The 23033-nt window shown below is 46.7% G+C and overlaps 1 protein-coding gene across 1 annotated transcript in view; it reads right to left on the reverse strand.

Annotated features, from left to right (window-relative positions):
* Positions 1-23033, reverse strand: part of RYR1 (ryanodine receptor 1 (skeletal)) — a 153406-nt gene that overhangs the window by 108340 nt on the left and 22033 nt on the right. The window contains exons 18-31 of the mRNA XM_006871542.1: positions 22586-22827; positions 21852-22044; positions 20190-20406; positions 18723-18827; positions 18438-18541; positions 17969-18052; positions 16547-16854; positions 15372-15574; positions 14157-14331; positions 13758-13966; positions 6504-6898; positions 5212-5344; positions 2120-2280; positions 1514-1679 (exon numbers count right to left, since the gene is read on the reverse strand). Coding sequence (XP_006871604.1) covers positions 1514-1679; positions 2120-2280; positions 5212-5344; positions 6504-6898; positions 13758-13966; positions 14157-14331; positions 15372-15574; positions 16547-16854; positions 17969-18052; positions 18438-18541; positions 18723-18827; positions 20190-20406; positions 21852-22044; positions 22586-22827 — 2695 coding nt within the window. The remainder of the gene's footprint in view (positions 1-1513; positions 1680-2119; positions 2281-5211; positions 5345-6503; positions 6899-13757; positions 13967-14156; positions 14332-15371; positions 15575-16546; positions 16855-17968; positions 18053-18437; positions 18542-18722; positions 18828-20189; positions 20407-21851; positions 22045-22585; positions 22828-23033) is intronic.

Below are 23033 nucleotides of genomic sequence, written 5' to 3' on the forward strand. Positions count from 1 at the left end.
GGTATACCCTTTGGTTGGTTGATGATGCATGCAGGGGATTGTAACCATGGCAATGAAACGATATGATAGGATGAAGGTAAAGCTAATGTTCTCCCATGTAAACGATCACATAATTCACAATAAAACATTAAAAAAACACATATAATGAAAAAATTTCCATTTAAAACAATTTCCATTGTAAAACCCACCTTAGATAAATTAATGGCCAGGTAGGTGAACTGTATTTCAAAGGAGCCATGGTGGTACAATGGTTAAGCACTTAACTGTCAACTAAAAGGCTGGCAGTTCAAACTTACCCAGTGGCTCCACGGGAGAAAGATCTGGTAGTTGCAAAGATTAAGGCCTAGAAAACCCTAAGGGGTGATTCTATTCTACTACATAGAGTCATTGTTGTTGTCGTTAAGTGCCATGGAGTTGATTCCAGCCCATGGCAAGGGTTTCCGAGGAGTGGCTGGTGAGCTTGAACCTTGCAGTCCAAACAGCTTTGCAGACTGGTGCATTAACCCACAGCGCCGCCACACCAGAACTCCGATTCAGGACTTCTCTATTCTGCTACACGGGGTCATTAGGAGTCAAAAAAGACTCGAGGCACCTAACAAGAACTTGTTGTATGCCATGGAGTTGGTTCTGACTCATAGCGACCCTGTACAGGGTTTCTGAGGCTGTGAATCTTTATGGGAGCAGAAAACCTCATCTTTCTCCTCCAGAACAGCTGGTAGTTTTGAACTGCTGGCCGTGAGATTAGCAGTCCCATTTGTAACCATTACACTACCAGAGCTATGGGTGGATAAATATGCGGTTGTTTTTGTGTGTGTGTGTGTTAAGTTCTATGTAGGGTTTCCAAGGAGTGGCTGGTGAGCTTAAACTGCCAACCTTGCAGTTCAAACAGATCTTGCAGTCCAGTGCTTATCCTACAGTGTTACATCTGTTGTTGTTGTTAAGTGCCATCAAGTGGATTCCACCCATAGCGACCCCGTATAGAGTTTCCAAGGAGAAGCTGGTGAGCTTGAACCACCAACCTTGCAATTCAAATGACTGCAGTCTGATGCATTAGCCTACAGCGTCATACCAGGACTCCACCTAAGTCCTGTATATTCAAAGATTGATCATAGATTCTTTTTGGTGTGGATAAGGGTATTCACCGTATAAATCCTTCAATTTTGCCATTTGCTTGAAAATGTTCACAATAGAATGTTGAAAAGAAAAGGCTGAATCCTTTAGGATTCTGGTCCAAAAACTAAGGTATTCTTTGGTGAAAATACTGTGTCACCCAGCCCAAGGGGAATACAGATCTCTTCCAACTCAAGTTTGTACTCTGTCTCCTCCTTCCTGGACCTCAGTTTGCCCATTTTATATAATAGATGGTTCAACTAGGTGTTCTCCCAGGGACCTCCCAGCTCTGCTGATCCTAAGGACTGGACTTGGATCTATTTTGGTCCTGTCTCTCCAGATCTGGCCTCAAGGGTGTCTGGGAGGGAGATGCTACTGACAAGTTGCTGAGGGTTGGACTCACCTGGAAGAAGGTGTTGCTCTCCTTGCCGTTGGCCGTAAAGGTCATTAAACCAGTGGCCAAATCCACCAGGCAGCCAATGACGAGGTCCGTATGGCTGATCCGGCCCTGTTGCCCAGGGTTCACAAAGTCTCCGCCCCACACCATGTAACAGTTGCTACACTTAAGGCTGGAGGAGATAGAAGCGGTCAAAGCAAGGACTCTTTAGCTGAGGTGCTCTGGTCCTGAAACCCCTTTCCTGAACTCCCAGAAGACCGTGACCTTTGAGTCCCTCCTCAAACACCCACCACATGCAGAACTGAGCACTGAGACCTCGTAGCCCAGACCCTGAGCAACTCAAGAGTTCAAATTCTTAAAAGCTGGTGAAGGATTGGAGGAGAAAGAAGGGGAGAAAGAGGTGAGAGAAAAGGTAGGAAGTGATGTAGGAGGAGGACAAGATGAGAAAGGAGAACATGGAAGAGGAAAATGAGAAAGAAGAGAAAAAACAGCAGGCGCAACTGGAGGAAACGAAATGGAAGAGAAGGGTTTCCTTACTCCAGAGGGAATCCGGAAAGCCATCTCCCACACCAGGCAGCCCCCACTACCCAGAGCACCCATCTCTCTCCATACCTGCTGTGCACGTTGCCTTGTTCATCCCCCATGGTCACTGTTACTGTCCGGACCTTGCTGAGGTCGAAGTTCATGTCATGCTGATGGTAGTCAGGGGTGACCCAGCCCACCCAAACGCAGCTGGGCTCTTGACCAGCAAAGACTCTCACGGAGTAATAGTACTGGGAAGCAAAGGGGAACTAGTGGTTAGTGTGGGAAGAATGGAGATTCTGGGGTTCTCTGGGTCGGTAAGAGGGATTTCCTGGATTCTCAGGGTTTTCTGAGAACTTAACAAGAAGTTAATGGATGCAGGACTGGGCCCATGTCTCAGGTGTTCTGGTGGTGTCATGGGTTAAGCACTTGACTGCTAACCACAAGATTTGTGGTTCAAATCCACCATCTGCCCCATGGGAGAATGATGAAACTGTCTGCTCCTGTAAAGAATTACAATCTCAGAAACCTTAAGGAGCAGATTTACTCAGGTTATGAATTGGGCTGCTAACCTCAAGGTTGGCAGTTTGAAACTAGCAGCTGCTCCGCGGGAGAAAGATGAGGCTTTCTGCTCCCGTAAAGATTTACAGCCTCAAAAACCCTATACAGGCTCACTATGAGTCAGAACCAACTCCATGGCACAGAACAACACCACGGTCAGTATGGAGTCCTGGTGTGGCACTATGTGGTAATGTGCTGGACTGCAAAGTCAGTTTGAACAGCAAAGTCGGCAGTTCAAGCTTACCAGCTATTCCTCAGAAACCCTATACAGGGTTGCTATGGGTCGGAACCGACTTGACGGCACTTAACAACAACATAGGGTAACTACATAAGGGCTCTGGTGACACTATAGTATAAACACTGGACTACTAACCTCAAGGTCAGGAGTTCAAACCCACCAACTGCTCTGCAGAAGAAAGATGAGGTCTTCTGCTCCCATAAAGATTTACAGGCTTGGAAACTCTATACAGGGTCGCCAAGAATCAGAATCAACTCAATAGTAGTGGATCTGGGCTTATAGGGCTACGATGTGTCAGAACTGACTCAGTGGCCAAATGGATTTGGCTTGGTTTCATGGGCCTATATCTCTGTTTCTGTGTCTACTGATGTATTGTTAGATTCAGGAATCCCTTGGGATTATTTTGTGAGACACTGAAATTTAAGGTCCATCTCTGGTTATAGCAAAGTAATAAAGAATGTTGTTGTTGTTAAGTGCCATCAAGTCAATTCTGGCTCACAGTGACCCTGTACAATATTTCTAAGGAGCAGCTGGTGGGCTTGAACCTTGTAGTCCATAGTCTAGTGCTGATCCTACAGTGCAAATAAAGAATAGCTAACACTTGCATACCACTGTTCTAAGGTCTCAACATGGATTAACTCATTTCATACAGCCACCATATCAGGCGAGTACGATTTTCATCACCACCTTACTGAGGGGGAGACTGAGGCATAGAGCAGTCAAATGACTTATCCAAGAGGCACCGGAACAGTTCATGATCTGTTCTACTAAGCTGGCTCATAACATACAAGGGGCTTCAAAAAGTTTGTGGAAAAATGGAATTAAGAAATGATGGAATTTTTCCATGAACTTTTTGAAGCCTCTCCTAGTTTATATTTAAGGAATCCTAAACTAAAAAAGGAGCTCTGGTAGCGTAGTGGTTACGAATCAGGCTGCGAACCTTAAGGTCAGCAGTTCGAAACTACCAGCTGCTCCGCGGGAGAAAGATGAGGCTTTCTACTCCCGTAAAGATTTACACCCTCGGAAACCCTATACAGGGTCGCTATGGGTCGGAACCGACTCGATGGCACATAACAACAACAACAACAACAAACTAAACTAGGGAGTTCTGGTGTGGCACTGTGTGTTGATGCACCAGACTGTAAAGCCGTTTGAACTGTAACATCGGCAATTCAAGCTCACCAGCTGCTGCTTGGAAACCCTATACAGGGTTGCTATGGGTCGGAATCGACTCGACGGCACTTAACAACAACAACAAAATTAAACTAGGATACTCATGATAACCAGGAATATATTACTTGCTGTTGTTATGTGCTATTGAGTCTGTTCTGACCCATAGCAACCCTGTATAGTGTTTCCAAGGAGTGACTGGTGGGTTTCAGCTACTGACCTTGTGGTTAGCAGTCCAACACTTATCTTACAGTACCTGGAGGTGTCAGGGTCATATGGTGTTGTTGTTGTTATGTGCCATGGAGTTGGTTCTGACTCATATTGACCCTGTACAGGGTTTCCGAGGCTGTAAATCTTTACAGGAGCAGAAAGCCTCGTCTTTCTTTCATGGAACAGCTGGTAGCTTTGAACTGTTAACCTTGTGTTTCGCAGCCCGATTCATAACCACTACGCTACCAGAGCTCCATGTCAGGGTCATATAGGTGAACTCAAATGTTAGGGTCCCTAGTCTATACCTCCTAGATTTAGAGACCCCTGTGAGTTATACCAATATACTTATAGCTTCATTGTGTTCCTGACGTCTTTAGGCACACAGCTATATGGATTTAGGAGTTCAAAGGATTAAATCGGTGTGCAGTTTGTGGGTCTCTTGGGCTGCTAATCAACAGGTCAGTGGTTCAAACCCACCAGTTGCTCTGTGACAGAAAAATGAAGCTGTCTGCTTCTGTAAAGATTTGTTGTTGTTGTTACGTGCCATTGAGTCTGTTCTGACTCATAGGGATCCTGTATAGGGTTTCCAAGGAGTGGCTGGTGAATTTAAACCACTGACAGACTTTGTCATCTGTGCAGCGCCACACCAAGACTCCATAGAGGGAGCAGTTCTACTCTGTCCTATAGAGTTGCTGTGAGTCGGAATGGACCTAAAGCGATGGATTTGGTTTTGGGGAATATTGTGTGTCCCCAGAGAGGGGTAGTTAGTTGGGACTGCAACACTAAATGTGGAAATTTGGGGAGTTCCCAGGCTATGCGTCCAGGTGTGACGATATAGGATAAGCACTACACAGCTAACCACAAGGTCGACGTTTCAACCCTACCAGCCACTCCTTGGAAATCCTGTACAGGATGGCTATAAATTGGGACCAACACGATGACACTTAATAACAACAACATACTATGTTTAGGGGTCCCAAAGGCAAGGGTTCCCAGTTCATACCGTGGTGGTGTTAAGGATGATGTCAGGGTCATCGCGGTTGTCAGCAGGTACCACCTCACGAGGGAGTCGGGGCAGAGTGGGAGTGGCTGGCGGCTGGGTCATCATGGCAGCCTTCTTGGCCTTGAATAAGAACCTAGACGGGGAGCAAATGCTACTGTGAGAACCAGCTCTTTAGTCTAGCTCCCCAGTCCTCCCCACCTAAACATTCTTGCCCCCACACCCATCCAAGCTACGCTCTGCTTCTAAGACCCAAAGCTTCGCCCCTGGAGGGCAGGATTCCGTGAATTACCCCAAGCTGGTTCATTGTGTCTGAGTGAGGACTGGCTCCATGGCAGTCTGGGGGCTGCACTTGGTGCCTGTGGTTGCGGAAATCACCGAAATTTAAAGGTGCTTTCTGGGCATATGGGGCATAGAGTGGTTCCCCTAAGTCAGTGTTCCTCATATGGGTGCTAAAGGCTTTTTTGGAAAGAATGATTGTCTTGTACAATACAAGGCATATAGGAACCCTGGATCCCTCCTCAGATCAGCGACCCCTAAAACTGTGATAACCAGGAATGTGCCATCATTTCCAAACCCCTCCAAGGGCACAATTGCATCCCGCTGAAAACCATTGCCATGGTAAGGGGAAAGTGGACTCAGCTCCATCCTTTTCAGGGCAGGTCATTTCTTTCTTTTATCCCCCTGGTTTTTTTTTTGGATGTACATCCAAGCACTCAGGAATACATAATATATAACCATTAAAACAACCAAAGGGTATACTCCGCAACCCTGGACGCCGGTTCTTTCTTAAAGTTAATTTTTTGGATGTACATGTGGGTCCTTTGAGATATAGAAAGGGCCCCAATTTAGACTACTTGGTTTCACTGGGATGCCTGGGGGTGCCGTCAGCCCCCCCCAAGATACTGAAGTACCTATTGGTGTCCCAGAGGCCCAACAAAGATCCCCAAAAGAGTGGAGTTCTCCATAGATGGAGTGGTGGTGTGCCATGGAGTCGGTTTTGACTCATAGTTTCTGAGAGCGGCTGGTGAAATTGAACCACCAACCTTGCAGTTCAAATCGACCTTGCAGTCCAGCACATTAACGCAGTTTCTATATTCTCATGGAAATCAGAACATCTTGAGGCAATAAAGAAGTTAACTCGAGGTATGATTGGATCCTTCGATATTCAGACATTTCCCATATATGGAAACACTTTGGGGTACAACGGGACTTCTCAAATGATTGAGGGTGCCTATTTGGGAGTTCTAAGGCAGATCTGAGATCTCAAAGCCTCGCCTCACCCTCAAACTCACCCTCTCTTCTTGTTCTTCTCTGTGGTTGCATCCTTCTCATTCTCCAACTTGGTGGGCTGGGCCTCTACCCCAGCCTGGGGGGTGCCCCCGGGTGCCCCCTCCTTGGCAGTTGCCTCTTTGCCCCCTTCCGCCTCACCCCAGCGCCCAGCAGAGCGACGCAGGTTTTCGTAGTCAGGGTCGGGTTCTGCAGCCCGGGCCTCATCCTCAGCAGGGGGCTGCAGGCCTGGGGGAGCCAAGGGGGTGGCCCCTGCTGTGCAGCGAAAGTGCTGGTAGAATTGGACCGGAAGGCTCATCCGGAGAAAGAGCATCTCCACGAGACTGTTCTGGGAGCCCCATGTGCGGTGGGTCAGGCGCAGGCAGGGGGGCGTGTCCACAGTGCCATCCACACGGGACACCTGTGGGGAGAAGCCTGCTTACACTCAGAGCCACCATTCCACCTTAACCCCTCCCTGGGTGGAACATGTGGGCTTTGGTCCTCTCTCATCCTCCGTCTGAGCGTCTTAGTGGAAGCCCCCGTCACACACTGGAATCACGTGAGGAGCTTCAAACCGTACCTGTGGATAACAAATGTGCTCAAAAAAATTAAAAGTGCACCCATGAGAACTGTGGAGTCGTGGTGTGGCGCTGTAGGATAAGTATTGGACTGTTAATCACAAGATTGGCGGTTCAAAATCACCAGTCACTTCTCAAACCCTATGCGGGGTTGTTATGAGTCAGAACCGCGAAGATATTTAATGACAACAATATGAGTTCTGTGCTCCTTTTCGAAAATCACCTGTATAAGACCAAGAGCCAACAATTACTTTCAAAATGAAGATAAGAAGATAAGGGGACAGGGAAACTGTTCATGGAACCCAGAACAGAAATCATGAAAATGTTCGTACATTGTAAAAAACGTAACCAATGTCACTGAACAACTTGTGTAGAAATTGTCGAATGGAGACTAAAACTTCTGTGGAAACCTTTACTGGAAACACAATAAAGTATTTTATTTAAAAAAATAATTGGAAATAAATACATTTAGTCAACAAATATTTACTGAGCCCCTACTGGGTACCAGGCACTGTTCTATATGCTCCCCTGGTGCTGACATTCCCAGAATCTCTAGGCAAGGGCTGCTCAGAAGAGCCAGAGATTTATAAAGTCTTTCCAGGTGAATTTTGCTAACCTTGTGTTTGTGAAAATATACCACTCCAGAAAGTGTACACATCACAATGCACAGCATGGATACACCTGTACAACCAGCCAATGGCATCACTGGGTTGGTGTCACCCCGTCCCACACGGACTCCCTCCTGTCACAGATGATATAGAATCCTTAGTAGTGCAGGGTGCTAATTTTAATCATACAGTAAGATGTGATCAATATGGAGTCCCGAACAGCATTGTAGGAGGAGCACTGGACTGCAAGGTCCGTTTGAACTGCAAAGCTGGTGGTTCAAACTCAATAGTCGCTCTTCGAAAACTCTATCGAGGGTCACTATTTGTGGGAACCGATCCGATGGCACTTAACAATGTAACAACAAGAAGACGTGATCAATATAGTTTTAAATCGCTTAAATGTCTTATTTCTTAGATTATATGAACACTAACAAAAGTGTTTCGTGAAATCTTTCTAAACTGAATTAAATATTATTTGTTAGTAACTAAGCGAAAACTTATTTTGATTTTTCTCCTGTTTCCCTTTAATTACTACTACAGTCTCAATTATGGATATAGGTTCACAAATATTTCCACAATATTGTAGCTAAAACACGAGAAAACTTGACAAAACCAGCCACTATAAAAACAAGGTGTGCTTCTAGACCTGCTAAGGAAACCACATGGTTCGAAGCATCAATGCAACTGGGTAAATGATGACAGTTCTGACCAAAGCACATTGTTGTTATTGTTGTTAAGGGCTGTCGAGTTGGTTCCAACTCATAGCGACCCTGGAGAGGGTTTAAATCTTCAAAGGAGCAGAAAGCCTCATCTTTCTCCCGCAGAGCAGCTGGCAGGCTCAAACCGTGGACCTTGTAATTCGCAGTCCAGTGCTTATGGTTCAGAGCCACCACGCTCCCTTAGAACATTAGAACATAGTTGTTGTTAAGTGCCATGGAGTCAGTTCTAACTCATAGTCACCCCTGCTTAGGGTTTCCAAGGAGCAGATGGTGAATTTGAACCGCTGACTTTATGGTTCAAATCGACCTTGCAGCCCAGTGCATTATCCCACAGAGCCACACTAGGACTCCATTAGAACACTGTTATTAAGTGCTGTCAAGGTGGTTCCGACTCACAGCGACCCTGTATAGGGTTTCCAAGGAGCAGCTGGTGAGCCTGAACCAATGTCCTTGTGTTTGAAACCAACCTTACAGTCCAGCACATTAACCCACAGTGCCATACCAGGAATCCAATTAGAGTATTAGAAGGCTCAAAAAGTAAGTAAATTAGCATAGTGGCACAGAACACTGGACCACAAGGTTGGTTTGAACCACAAGGTCAGCGGTTCAAACTCACCATCTGCTTCTTGGGAACCCTAAACAGAGTCACTATGAGTTGGAACTGACTCAAGAGTGCTTAACAACAACAGTAACAATAGGTCTGTTGCTACATGCAAGCTGGGCTTACATAAAATGTTTTTAGTGTTATATATAACTACAGAGATATTTTCTAAAAACTAAAACGTTTTCTGCTAAAACACTGCACAAAAATTGTATGGGCAGTCTTTTTGGTGTCCTCCCCTCTGACGGTGTTACCTGGTACAGTCTGCTTCCTGTACCCACCCCCAGTGACGTCACAGTAGCCAGCACCAGATGAAAAAGCAGAACTAGCCTCTGCCGTGTTAAGAAGGAGAAGGCGTTCTGATGAAGAACATACCAGCTTGGCCCAAATAGGGGGCATGAGCTGATAGAGAGACATCAGCTGATGAGCTATCCTGAGCACTCCACCAAAGTTTTCTGGAAATGTTACAAACTGAAATGGCTTCTGTGATGTCCTCCTCAAGCTGGCCTCTTCAAGGACTAAGTCCTAAGACTGACCTCTGTGTCCCTCACCAGCCAATGAATTGACCTGAAAATTTGCAAACAAGTCTCTGTTTCCAGACAGCAAAGTGTGTTTTCTATTAGGCTGCTGTGAATTGCTGCAAGTTCGTTCCAATTCACGACAACCCCGGTGTACCACAGGGCTTTGAAACGTTCATGGGAAAAATTCCATGAATCTTTTCGTTGCTATTTCCCACAAATTTTTTCAATTCTGTTTCCCATGAAGTTCCTCGTATTACAGCGTAGAACTGCCCCATCGGGTTTTCTTGGCTGTAATCTTTCAAGCTCACCAGCTGCTCCTCAGAAACCCTATACAGGGTCATTATGAGTTGGAACCTACTCACAGCACTTAAAAAAAAAAAAAAAAATCTTTAGGAAGAAAAGATCATCAGACTTTTTCTTCCCGAGTACCTCTGGGTGGGTTCGAACCACCAACCTATAGGTTAGCAGGTGAGCACAAACCATTTGTGCCACAATTCCCCTCATGTGATTTGTAACTAAATGTCTCTGAGCTATTCTTGCTCAGTGAACACCCTGGAGCATCACAGGGATCCCAACATTAGCTTTGCCTGTTCTTGAGCTTGCTAGGAATGGAATCCTACAATAGGAGATCTGATGTGCCTGGCTTCCTCCCTTCAACATGATGTCTATGGATTTGTTGATGGTGTCTTTTAGTTTACGTGTTCTAATGAGCAATTGGGGCTGAGAACACCAGCTAAGCAGTGCCCAGGTATAGTCGTTCATCACCTCTCACCTGGGACCTGACCCCAGACAACACTGGTCTTCCTGCTTCTACTTGTTCCTCCTTCAACCCACCACCAAAAGGGACCTTTCAAAAGCTCAAGTCTACCCTGGACATTCCCTGCTCAAAACCCTTCTATTTTTACATAATCTTAAGATGTTGTTGTTGTTAAATGTCATCGAGTTGGTTCTGACTCACAGCAACCCTGTGTAGGGTTTCTGAGGAACAGTTAGGTGGGTTTGAACCATTGTGGTTAGCAGTCCAGTCCTTATCCTACAGTGTCACACCAGTCTTAAAATTGTTGTTAAGTACTGTCAAGTTGGTTTCGACATATAGCAACCCTGTATATTGTTTCTGAGGAGCAACTGGTGGGTTTGAACTGCCAACCTTGTGAATCGAAGACCAGTGTTGATCCTACAGTACCACACCAGGAGTCCAGTCTTAAAATACTTCTCCCTAAATAACTTACTAATTACAGAGAGAAAAACAGCAACTTTATAATAAAGAAACCTGTTAGAACGCACCTTAGCCACACAGTGAAAATTAAGGAGACACACCAATGTCTTGTACCTCCTAATAACATGTACCACAAGGACACAACATCACTTCTGTGACATTCCTGACCAATATGCCTCATGAGGAAACCTCAGACAAACCCAAATTGAAGGACATGCTACAAAATAACCGGTCTATCCTCTTCAAAAACATCAAGGACGTAACTCAAGAACATTCTAGATTAAAGGAGACTAAAGAGACAACGAGGGTCCCTATTGGCACAGTATGTTAAGTGTTGGTCTCCTAACTGCAAGGTTGGTGGTTCCAACCCACCAGCCACCCCGTGGGAGAAAGATGAGGCTGTCTGTTCCCACAAAGATTTATAGTCTTGGAAACCCTATGGGCTGATTCTGCTGTGTCCTGCAGCATTACTATGAATCAGAACTGATGACAGGAGATTTGGCTTTGGTTTTAAAGAGACATGACAACTAAATGGACTACATAATTCTGAACTGGACCTTGGACAAAGATGCAGGGAAAGACGTTACTATCACAATTGATAACATTTGCATATGGACTGTGAACTAGGTACTAATGTGCTAGTTTTCCTAACTCTACTGTGGTTCTGTAAATGCATGCTCTTGTCCTAAAGAAATACACTTTGAAGTATTTAAGGTAAAGAGGCATGTCTCCAACTCACTCTCAAATAACTTAGGGGGAAAAGTACACACATACACACACGGGTGAGTCAAAAATTATCTGCACTCTGGTTATATTAAAACACCCGTCCACATCCATGGCTGATAAAAACACCAAGCTTGCACTTAAAATGATTTTGTGGAATAGACAAGTGGTAGTGGATTATGTGACAAATCATTTGCAAATCAGTTATGGCTCTGCCTATGAAATAATCCATGACAGACTTGGTTATTGAAACAATTCTTGGAAGAGCACAAACAAATATTTGGACATCTGCAAACAAAATGTGGACTCGAAGGAAGGTAAAATTTGTTTTAAAAAAATCATTCCTGGTGACGAGACATGGATTCATCACTACGAGCCTGAGAGTAAACGGCAGAGTATGGAATGGCAACATCCTCAATCACCAACCAAGAAAGAGTTCAAAAGTCAACTATCAATGAACTTGACCTATACTTACGGATGTAGTAGCTCAAAATACCAACTGAGAGGGAAGAAGTCTTCACATCAAGGATCAAACCTATACCCTCTGTACACAGGGTTGATAGGGATGAGCAACTTAGACATTGGCTACCAGAAATGAGGGTGAGGAGGGCTATAAAGGCATGAAGTGGCTGGCCTACAAATTTTCAAGAGTAGTTTAGTTTCAGAGTATTCAAGGGAAGGTAGAATCCTCACTGAATAGTTTTCATCTGGTCTAGATGGGTCTGGTGAAGGGGATGAGGGCAGATGGAGAGAAGATTCATTTGATTCAATAGTCAGTAATTGTTGTCATGATTAACTGTGAGGGTCACAACTATAAAGGTAGAAGTTGTATAACAAAAAGGAAGAAATAATCTTACATTCCACAAACACAGAAACCTAGGACCATCAGGAGGGAAGAGCACGAAGGAAACATGGGACCCTAACCAGAGAAACAGCAACACCAGAGAGGAAGGCAGAGATGAGGCCATGGAGAGATGGAACAGCTAAGGACTTGAGATTCATGGAAAGAGAAAGGCTGTGTGCTGACAGACAGGAGGCAGGCTTGCAGAATGTGCCCTTTGGTTGTTTAAATAATTATATATTCTTGCGTGTTTTTGTGTACAACAAAAAAGCAAAGCAATACAAAAAAACAGAGGGAATAGAAGCAAATACTGTTAACTGATGATGCAAGAAAAGGATTGTAATCATTGCAATGAAACAAAATACAATAGGTTGAGTGCAAAGCCAATGTTCTCCCATGTAAACTATCACTCAATTCACAATAAGAGCTTTTTTAAAAGAAAAAAAAAAAAAAGTTAGCCATCCACTGGGAAACTGATGCTTACAGTTTTCTGGGATTCTCAAGGGCCAGTACTGGAACACTATTAAGGAAAAAAGTTCAATAATCTACAGTGCTTGTTACAGTGAGACGCTCACTGAAGAGTTGAAGCCTAAACTTTGGATTAAACGCAGAGGACTGCTATTCAAGAGCTCTGTGATGTTGCATGAAAATGCACGTCTGCACACTTCTGCCCAGACTACTTTAAAAATTTCGTTTTGAGGTGTTAAAGCATCCTCCCTATGGTACTGATCTTGCTCCATCGGACTACCATCTGTTTGATTCCCTGAAAGCAGCCCTTCGAGGATGAAGAGTCACCTCTGATGAAGAAATGAAGAGAGCAGTGTATTTGTGATTTGCTGCCGAATCGAAAACATTTTTTAAAATAAGAGAATATAAAAAGCTTGTTGACAGATGGACATAGAGTATTGAAAAGCAAGGAGATTATGTCAAAAAATGATGTATTTGTCTTTCTAAAAGTTGACTAAAATAAATTCTACAACCAGAGCGCGGATACTTTTTGATTCACCCTCTTATGTTCTTTGTTGTTGTTGTTGTTAAGTATCATACGTATCATAAGTATCAGTTCTGACTCCTTGAGGAGCGGCTGGTGGGTTTGAATCAGCCAACCTGTAATTAACAGTTCAATGCCCATCCTACAGCGGTGTTTCAGGTCTCCAATATATTCTTTTGTTGCTATTGTTATAGTTAAGTGCCTTCAAGTCGGTTCCAACCCATGGCGACCCTCTAAAGGGTTTCCGAGGAGGGGTAGTGAGTCTGACCCACTGACCCTGTGGTTCAAACAGACGTTGTGATCCAGTGCTTATCCCACAAGACCACCACAGGACTCCAACTCAGAGCCCATTGTCCTGGCTTGTGCACACATAGTTTGTGTGTTCACTTGGAAACAAAGGAAAACTCAAAATTGTGGGACGAGAACTGAGATTTGGAGGGAGACCAGACGGTATTGAGTGTGTGTGTGTGGGTAATTCTTACCTCATAGTGGGGGTGCTCAAGTGGCACAGCCTCAAACTGGGGGAGGCTTTTGCTGAACCAGGTAGTGACCGGACGCTGCATGTTGATGGCGAAGGGCTCAAAGCCTTCCTGGAGGCCGCAGATGGCAAAGAACCGCAGGGAGCTCACATCCTGTCCCAGGTTCAGGTGCCCCACCTGGCCAGGTCCTAAGCTGCAGACAGGCAGGAAGCCTGGTGGGAAGGGACAGATGGGTAGGGATGAAGGAAGATGGGTAGGCAGGGCGGCTGTGAGAAGGAGGCACTGTGGGAGGAAAAACTGGAGACGTGGAGGCTGGAGAGGGTCGGTGTAGGGTCAGGTGAGATGGGGGGAAATCAGGAAGGGTACAGGAAGGGGTCTCAGCATCACCAGGCCAGCCCTCACCATCCCCAATCTCGATATCCCGGAAGGCTGTTTCAGAGCCTGAATCGGACATGAGGATCTCTCCATTGAGGGTGAAGATAATGTTGTTCTCTGAGAGGTCGATCATGCAGCCAACGACATCGCCAGACTGCCAGGGACGCCCAAACGGCTCACTGCCCAAGTGCCAGCGCTGGCCCTGTGAGGAGGCCCCAGGGAGACACAGTGACACAGAGACATATAGATGCAGAGGGAGAGAGACAGGTGAAAAGACAGGAACAGACGTAGATTCAGGGAAAGGAGGAAGTGTAATAAACAAATAGATGCATGGATGGGTAGATAAATTAATGAATTGGTGGACACATGCATTACATTACTAGGCATATGTATGAATCAATAAATAAAATTAGAAATAAGAGGGAGTTTAGTTTCAGAGTGTGCGGGGGAAGGTAGAATACCCACTGAATAGTTTTCATCTTGTCTAGATGGGTCTAGTGAAAGGAGATGGGGATAAGATTCTTATGATTTAATAGTGAGTAATTGTTATCATGACTAATTGCGACCTGTTACAACTGTAAGGGTAGAAGTTTTGTAACAAAATGGGGGGAGTAGTTAATCTTACAGTCCAGGAACAGAGGACCCTAAGATCATCAAGGAGAAGAGCACAAACAGAACACGGGACCCTAACCAGAGAAGCAGAACACCAGAGATGAAGACAAGGAGAAATGAGCAGCTGGTGGCCAGGAGGCAGGCTTGCAGAATGTAACCTTTGGTTTTTTAAATGATTATATATTCCTGAGTGTTTTTGTGTATATCAAAAAAAAAAAAAAAAAAAAAAAGGGAATAGAAGCAAATACTGTTGAATAATGATGGATGAAGGAGACTGTAATCATTGCAATGAAACGATGAGTGTAGAACCAATGTTCTCCCATGTAAACTATCACTCAATCCACAATAAAAAATAAAAAAAAGATGATGTTAATGGAGGAGGAATACTTTGTAAAAGGAGGGTGAAAATGGTTGCATGCCTTGAAGAACGTCATCCACATCACTAAATTGTACATGTAGAAATTGTTGAATTGGTATATATTCTCAACAACAACAAATCATGCCCGTACTTCCAAAAAGTAAATAAATGGTAAAGTAGATACAAAATGGGGGGCTACATCAGGGCTGGAATGTATGAGCTGTGGGAGGGACCTAGGGGGCTGGCAGAGTGGAGCCCTGGGTGGTACCCACGCGGTGACCATTGAAGACGTAGGCCAGCTCATCAGCGCCCAGCTCTATGTCAGGCCGCAGCTCGGGCCTGGCCCAGCCCACTCGCATCTCGCCTGTGGTGACCGCCTCGAACTCGAAGTACCAGCGGCCACTCTGCACTGTGTAGGATCTCTCTGCCCGGAAGATGCGCACTCGATCCCAACGAGACTGTCTCTCCACTTGACCTACAATTGGGACCAGGCAGAATCAGAAAGGCTGGGTCGGGGGTGGGATCCCAAGACATCAAAAGGTTGGTGGGAGGGACCAGAGAAAGAAGGTTCTTGGCAGCCTGGGTAGAGGGGCACATTTTTCGTATTAGTGATGAAGAATTGGGGAATCACAGCCTGAGAAAGGTTGGGGTACCTAGTAAGTGGGAGCAGTCAGTGTTCTCAGAGGACAGCGATACAGGGAGAAATTGGGGCAGTGATCTGGTCCCAGGGTCTGAGGTTAAAGGTCAAGGTTAGGTTGATGTTTGGAATCAAAGGTTGAGAGCAAAATTGGGAGGCAAGGGCCAGGGTCAGAGCAGAAAAAGAGAATTTGTAGTTGAGGAATTGAAGGGATTGAAGGCTGGGGACCAGACTCAGAGTTAGGACCTGAAGTTAGGTAGGGTTGGGGGTTCTGGTTCCAGTCAGGTCAGGGATCAGGTTGGAGGTTGGAGGTTAGATGCTGGTTGTGTCATTCCAGGTTGTAGCTGTAGCTCAGTCAGAGATTAGTGGTCAGGGGCAAAGGTAGGGGTAAAGAGTTGAAGTTGCGGGTCCACTGAGCTCCTAAGTGATATTGCAGCTGCAAGTCCAGGTGGGTCAGGGTCAAGGTAAGGGCCAGAGTTGGGTGGGGGTTAGTGTTTGTCGAGTTTTCCTGGTTAGTCTGTTGGATGATTTTAGAGTAGCTCAAAGAGGGTGTTAGGAGTCACAATCAAGGTCAGAGAAACAAACTGAGTCAGAGGTCAGGTGACTCAATGGTGCAGCCAGAGCCCAGTCAGGAACTGAATAGGGTCAAGGGTCAGGTCAGGGTTGGGGTCAAGGGTCTGGGTCAGGCAGTGAGTGTTCACTGGGTTCCCAATCAGACGACTCAATGCTGTAGCCATAGCCCAGTGAAGGGCTGAGTAGGGTCAGGGGTCAGGTCAGAGCTGGGGTCAGGGGTCGGGGGTCAGTGCTCACTGGGTTCTTGGTCAGGCGGCTCGATGTTGTAGCCATAGCCCAACAGGGTGCGCACGGCCTGGCAGAGGCTGTCCCGGTTGCTGCGCTTGGTGGCCTCATCCAGCAGGCGGTAGGGCACGAGGCGAGGGTTTCGGCGCGCAGGGATGTCCTGCACAGAGCTGTAGCTCCAGCCCTGGGCCACGCGGTCTCGTGCCCACACATTGTGCCCATTTTCTGCCAGGCGATCCACCAGCGTCGTCTGTGCTGGCGTCAGTCGCACGTGGCTGAGGTCTAGAGGAGCCGGCTTGTACCCATTGCTCATCATATATCTGCGGGTGTGAGGGGGCTTGGTGAAATCACACCTCTACTTCTCTGTCCTCACATCCCACGTGGTATCGAATCCACCCCACTGTCCTATGACCCTTACTCTGAAGCTCTGGAATTTCTGATCTCTGGTCTCTGATAGCATAGTTCAATGACTCTGAAACAAGCTTTCAAATGCCTAACCTCTAACTCCAGGATCCTGTGACCTTTAACTTTAACATTCAAAATCTCTGACCTCTGACCAGGGCCCTGTGACCCTCGCAAGGGTTGGGATATTACTGACCTCTGGTCACTGTAACCCCTTAGTCTTGATTTTGAGGGCCTTATCTTTGACCGAGAAGTCCTAGTGTGGTGCTGTGGGTTAATGCGCCAGACTGCAAAGTCAGGTTGAACTACAAGGTTGGTGGTTCAAACTCAACAGCTACTCCTCAGAAACCCTATACGGGGTCGCTAGGGGTCAGAACCGACTCAACAGCACTTAACAACAAGAACAGCTTTAACATAAGGAGCCCCAGTGGCGCTGTAGGATAAGCATTGGACTGCTAACCTGAAGGTCAGAAGTTCAAATCCACCAGTCGCTTCGTGGGAGAAAGATGAGGCTTTATAGCCTCAGAAACCCTATAAAGGGTCACTAGAGTTGGAATCCACTTGATGAGTTATCTTTGACCTTGGAACTCTGAGGTTTCACCTCTAACTCTATCGTCAGGACTCTATTACCTCAAATTCTGGCTCTGGAGTCCTTGATCTTTCTCCCCAGAACCTCTGATCTCTCACCTACAATTTTAGAACCCCTTACTTACAATTTCAGATCCTCTAAATCTTTACCTCTTACCATTGACCCCCTTGCCTCTAACTGAGAGCCAAGACCTCACTTTCCCTTTTCTATGGTGCCATGTCTGACCATGACTCTGAATCTCAGACTCACCCCCACTCTCTCTGGACTCTTTTAATTCTTCAATCTCGATGACACCCTAAGACACTCACCTCTGACCCCAAAGTCCTGACCCTGCTACCATCACCCTAACCTCTGACTTCAGCCTCCTCACAAGACCCTTCGACCTTCTCCACCTTCATCACAGCATCTCTAGCCCCCAACTATTCCTCATATTCCACACTCACGTCTTGGGGAGCTTGGTCTTCTTCAGGTTGTCCTCTGCCTTCTCGTCTGCCATGCCCACATGGCAGCCCAGTGCCAGCAGGGTCCTGGGGCAGGAGAAGCAGGGAGGTCACATCTACAAGACCCTCTCCACACCCTGACTCTTCCTCCCCCTCCTGGGTTCCCCTCCTCCCCACACCCATCATCATCCCTGTCTCTGAGTCTCTAGCTCTCCCTATGTCTTGTGCCCTGGATTTCTGGGTACCTTTGTCTCCATCTCTCTCTGTCTCGATCTCTGACTCATTCCCCGTTTGTCTCTGTATCTCTTTGACCATCTCATCTTGTTCCTGTCTTTTTGTCTCCCTTTCCACTCTGCCTTGTTGCTCTTCCAGTCTCTCCTTATTTCTCTCTCTCTGTCCCATAATCCCTGCCTCTCTCTCCTGTCATCCCAGCAGCCAAGCCCCGCCTCCTGCTCTCCTGGTGTTTCCTCACTTGAGTGTCTCTCCTGACATCTGCAGGTTGTAGTTCCTCTCGGGTTCCGGGAGGCTGTGGAAGTCCACAAGGCAGGGGTGCAGCCTCTTATTGTCATCCCGAACCTGGAGAAACCCCAAAGTCAACTCTTCGGGTTCCCCTGCCCCAACGCTCCCAGGCTGTGACCCGGACCTCTACCCCAACCCAAGGAACCTCTGGTGCCCTAAAGTTCCTCCCCCAGCCACCTGTCCCTCCCTGCTTCCCAGAGCCTAGTTTAACTCCCTCATGCTACAGGCGGCCCCTCACCGGGCCATAGGTCCAACCCTGCTCGATACGGGTCAGCGCCCAGAGCTCATGGATGTTCTCTGCTAGCTTCTCTCGAATGCGTTCCAGATGAGGAGGCAGGACAATCTGGGGGCAGAAGAGCATTCATGAGATCCTCCAAAGCCCTCCACCCTATCCCAGTAATCCCTCTCCCAAGAACATGGACAAGCTCTGGAGACAGGTTCTCCCAAGACCATCTTTGGCCCTTCCTAATATTCCAGTCTTGTGCCCCAGTCACTCTGCCCAGCTAAGCACGGACTTAGCATTATAGGAATTAAGGAATCATCTGGGGATGAGCCTGCATCCCCCATGAGGGTGGGGCCTGGAACTATCTCAGTCTCCACCAGGACCGTAGCCCCACCCAGCTCAGGGTGAGGCCCAGAGGAGATGCTCAGGAAATGTTTGCTGAATGAGTTCCTTCCTTTTTCTGTATAAGGAGACTCATAACAATACTTAACTCAAGACTTGCCTCCTTAGAATTCCATGAAATCATGAATATAAGTGATTAATATTTATGTGTTAAGAGTTCTGCAAGCTAAAAGGATGGCCTGGGCCAGGGTGACTGTAGGAAGAAGAGGGCCTGGGAGGGATGTCCAAAGGTCAAGTGGACAGAGAATGGGGGAGGGAGGTATCTAGAATATGGCCCAGGGCTCTGGCCTGGGGGTGGGGAGTAGCCCAGTCACCCTGAGATAATAGTTGCAGCGTATTAAATGCTTACTATCTGTTCTGAACTCTGTTTAGTGTTTTGCATGTATTCATTCATCTTACTACCAGCTGTTCCGTGGGAGAAAGATGAGGCTTTCTGCTCCCGTAAAGATTTACAGTCTCAGAAGCCCTGTACAGGGTCCCTATGAGTCAATTCCGACTCCACAGTGCATAACCACCACCACTACTCTTCCAACGATTTTTCTGGAATAGCTTCTACTATTATCCTCTTTTCACAGATGAGGAAACTGAGGTAGAAACGTGATGTCATGTGCTCAGAGTCACATTGCTGAAATTAAAACCCTACCATCAGAATCTTAAGCACTAGATTTGATTCCCTTTTATAGGGACATGCTAGGAGAAAAAGTGGCCTATGAGAGGGTGAGAAGCCTGGAATAGAAGACATACCCAAGAGATACATTCATAGCATGATGGGTAAGATCAGGGGCTTTAAAATCAGACTGCTGTGTGACTTGCACAAGCTACAAAACCTCTCTGAGTCTTGCTTCCTTCAAGTGTACATTAGGGCAGTAATAGTTTCTATTTTATGGTGCTAGAGGAAGGATTTCCTGAAATTCCAATTCTGCATGCAAAACCTTGGGGAGTCCTTTCCCTCTTCTGTGTCTCAATTTCTCCATCTGCTAAACAACAAAGTTCTCAACTTTCATCTCAGCTCTCCACCTCTCTGGGCCCTAAGAGAGCTTGCCTCATCAAGAAACTTAGCACAGGGCAGGCAGTACCTACCTGGACGGTGTCCACGGGACAAGGCACAAAGTCGGTGTGTGAGAGACAGCGGCTGGGGCCTACCAGGTGGGGACCTCGAGGTCCCTCCCGCCGATACTCTTTAATAGGTTCAAGATGGAGTCGTTCTCGTGGGAGCACAGCCTCATGGCAGGGGGCGTAGCCAGGTGGGGGGAGGAACTTGAATTCACCGTGGCGGCCACCAAGGAGGAACCTCACCCTAGGAGAGGAACAGGTGTCAATGGGGAGAAGGGGAGGTTTTAGGGGTGCCTGTAGTCACTGGAGGTAAGGGAGCAATCCTGAGGTCAATGGAAAGCCCTAGAGAGACCTGAGGTGATTGTGCAGTCATAGGGTTATGGGGGTCATTTAGGAGGTTAGGAAAAAAGTCTAGGGTCAAAAGAATATCCTAAAGGGAAGTCTCAGGCCAACAAGAGTCAATGGAGGATTGAAGAGGAAAGTGTGGGATTGTTGAGGAGTTAGAGTGGGGGCGGGGCAGGGGGGGAGGCTGCAGTTCTTAGAGAAGAGTCAAATTATTGAAATGTCATTGGAAGGTCCTTTGTAGAAGACTTTGAGCCAACAGAATATATTGAAAGGTTTGGGGAAAACCAAGAAGAAGGTCATTTGAAAACTCACTGAAAGTCTGACATAATTATGTTGTTGTTAAGTGTCATTGAGTTGATTCCAACTCATAGCAACTCTGTACAGAGTTTCCAAGTTGCAGCTGGTGTGTTTGAACCGCTGACCTTGTGGTTCACAGTCCAGTGCTGATCCTACAACTCCACACCAGCAGTCTACTTCTATCTAACCGTAATTGTCATTGAACGGTGATTAACAAGCCAGCCAGAGAGCTTAAGGTCATTGGGAAATGACTGGGTCACTGAGAGCTTATTAAAATAACTGGGGTCATTAGCATGGTCACTGGGAGATGCTGGGGTGATTGAGAGGTTATGGGAAAGCATGGAGTCATTACAGGAGTCTAAGATCATTGAAGACCGGGAGAGTATGGAAAATGTTGAAATCTCTGGGAGGGTCTAGGGTTATTATAAGATCATTGCCAGATTTGGGAGTGATTTAGAGGTCATTAGAATAGCATGGAGTCATTGGAAGAATCTGGATTAATGGGAAGGTTACTGGGAAAGTCTGAGGTCATTGGAAGGTCAATGTGAAGTTTGAAACACAAGGTCAGCGGTTCACACTCACTAGTTGCTCCCTGGAAGCCCTATACAGGGTTGATATGAGTCAGAATGGACTCAACTTGATTTCACTTATCGACAACCTTCTTGTTTGTGTCCTGGTGTGGCGCTGTAGGACTACTTCAAACTGGACTGCTTCACACCCATCAGCTAGCTGCTCCTTAGAAACCCTATTTTATTGTTGTTATTGTTAAGTGCTGTCGAGTTGGTTCAAACTCATAGCAACCCTGTATAGGGTTTCCAAGGAGCAGCTTGGTATGAACTTCACATTAACCTTCCAAATGGAAGTCACTAGAAGGACACAGGTATAGGGAGTATCTGGTCATTGGAAGAGTCTGGGATTATGTGGAGATCATTGGATCTACCACTGGGTTGCCAGCAGGCAGTCCTGAGGGACATGGAATGATTAGGAAGCTGTCTCAGATCAGTCCCAGGAGTCTGGGTTAGCAATAGGGCAGAGGCAAGTCCTCACTTGACACCGGCTGAGAAGCTGACAACAGGGAAGAAGAGCCCATCGAGGTTGAAGGCCTCAAAGACGCCCTGCACAGGACAGCCATTGATGCGGAAGGAGATGGATGGTACGCTGAGGTCCAGGCAGCAGCTGACCACATCTTCAGGGGCCAGGAGGTGCTGTCCTGGGGAAGTCACTGGACGTGCCACGTGTCCTGCACCAGGGTCACCAGGGAGGGGTCAGAGGTCAGAAGTCTCATGGAACCAACGACCTCAAGTGACAAGGGGCAAATATTGAAGGATCCTATGGGGACCAGGCCTCAGAAACCCCAAGTTCGGTTGAGAATCCATAGCTTTGAGATTAAGGACAGAATTCAGGATTCCCCTGAGATTAGGATCCTAAAAACTGTGGGTCAGAGATTAAAGTCCCCCTGGAGTTAGGATTCTGGAATCTGTGGGGTTAGAAGACAGAGTCGGGGTCAGTTTCAGGGATTCCTAAGCTCAAGGTTATATCTCCTCTTAGATCAGAATTCTGGAAGCCACAAGGAAACAGGCCAGAGCAAGATTCTGGAAGTTCTAGGGTTAGGGTCTTGGGAAATGAGGAGAAAGAAGTAAAAAAATTAGCCTTTTTTAGGGGTCAGGATCCTGAGAAGCCCACAGGTTCAGTGTAAGTCTTAAAGACTCTGGGATCAATGTTCATGGATGAGGGTCCTCTAGAATTTGTGGGTCACAGATCAGAAACCAGAGTCCAGGTACCTGTCCATAGATGTAGTCCATCAAAGCCGTAAGAATAGAGGTCATCGCCAACTCCGTTGCCACCCCAGCCCTCGCCTCCCCCCGGGTAGGGGCTGTAGCCTTCAGTGAGGGCCCAGCCCACCCGGAGGTGGGTGGGCTGAGCTGTCAGAAATGGGACCACTTCATCCACCATCACTTCAAAGTACCATTTGCCATATTGTGTAGAACCCTCTGCTCGGCCCACAAAGATGTTGGGGCGGATGCTGCAGGTAAAACAGGCACAAGACAGGGGAATGAGGGAGAGATGTAGTGGAGAGTTAGATTGGTGGGATGGGGAGGAAGAGAGACAGAGAAGGTCATGCAGGAAAAAAAAACATACAAACCAACAGAAAGACAGACCTGGAGACAGACATGGAGACAGAGAGGGTGGCAAAGGCAATGAAAAAGCACATCTAGAGAAAGACAGAGA

This window comes from Chrysochloris asiatica, unplaced genomic scaffold, assembly GCF_000296735.1.
Source record: "Chrysochloris asiatica unplaced genomic scaffold, ChrAsi1.0 scaffold00168, whole genome shotgun sequence".
In the NCBI taxonomy this organism is placed as follows: domain Eukaryota; kingdom Metazoa; phylum Chordata; class Mammalia; order Afrosoricida; family Chrysochloridae; genus Chrysochloris; species Chrysochloris asiatica.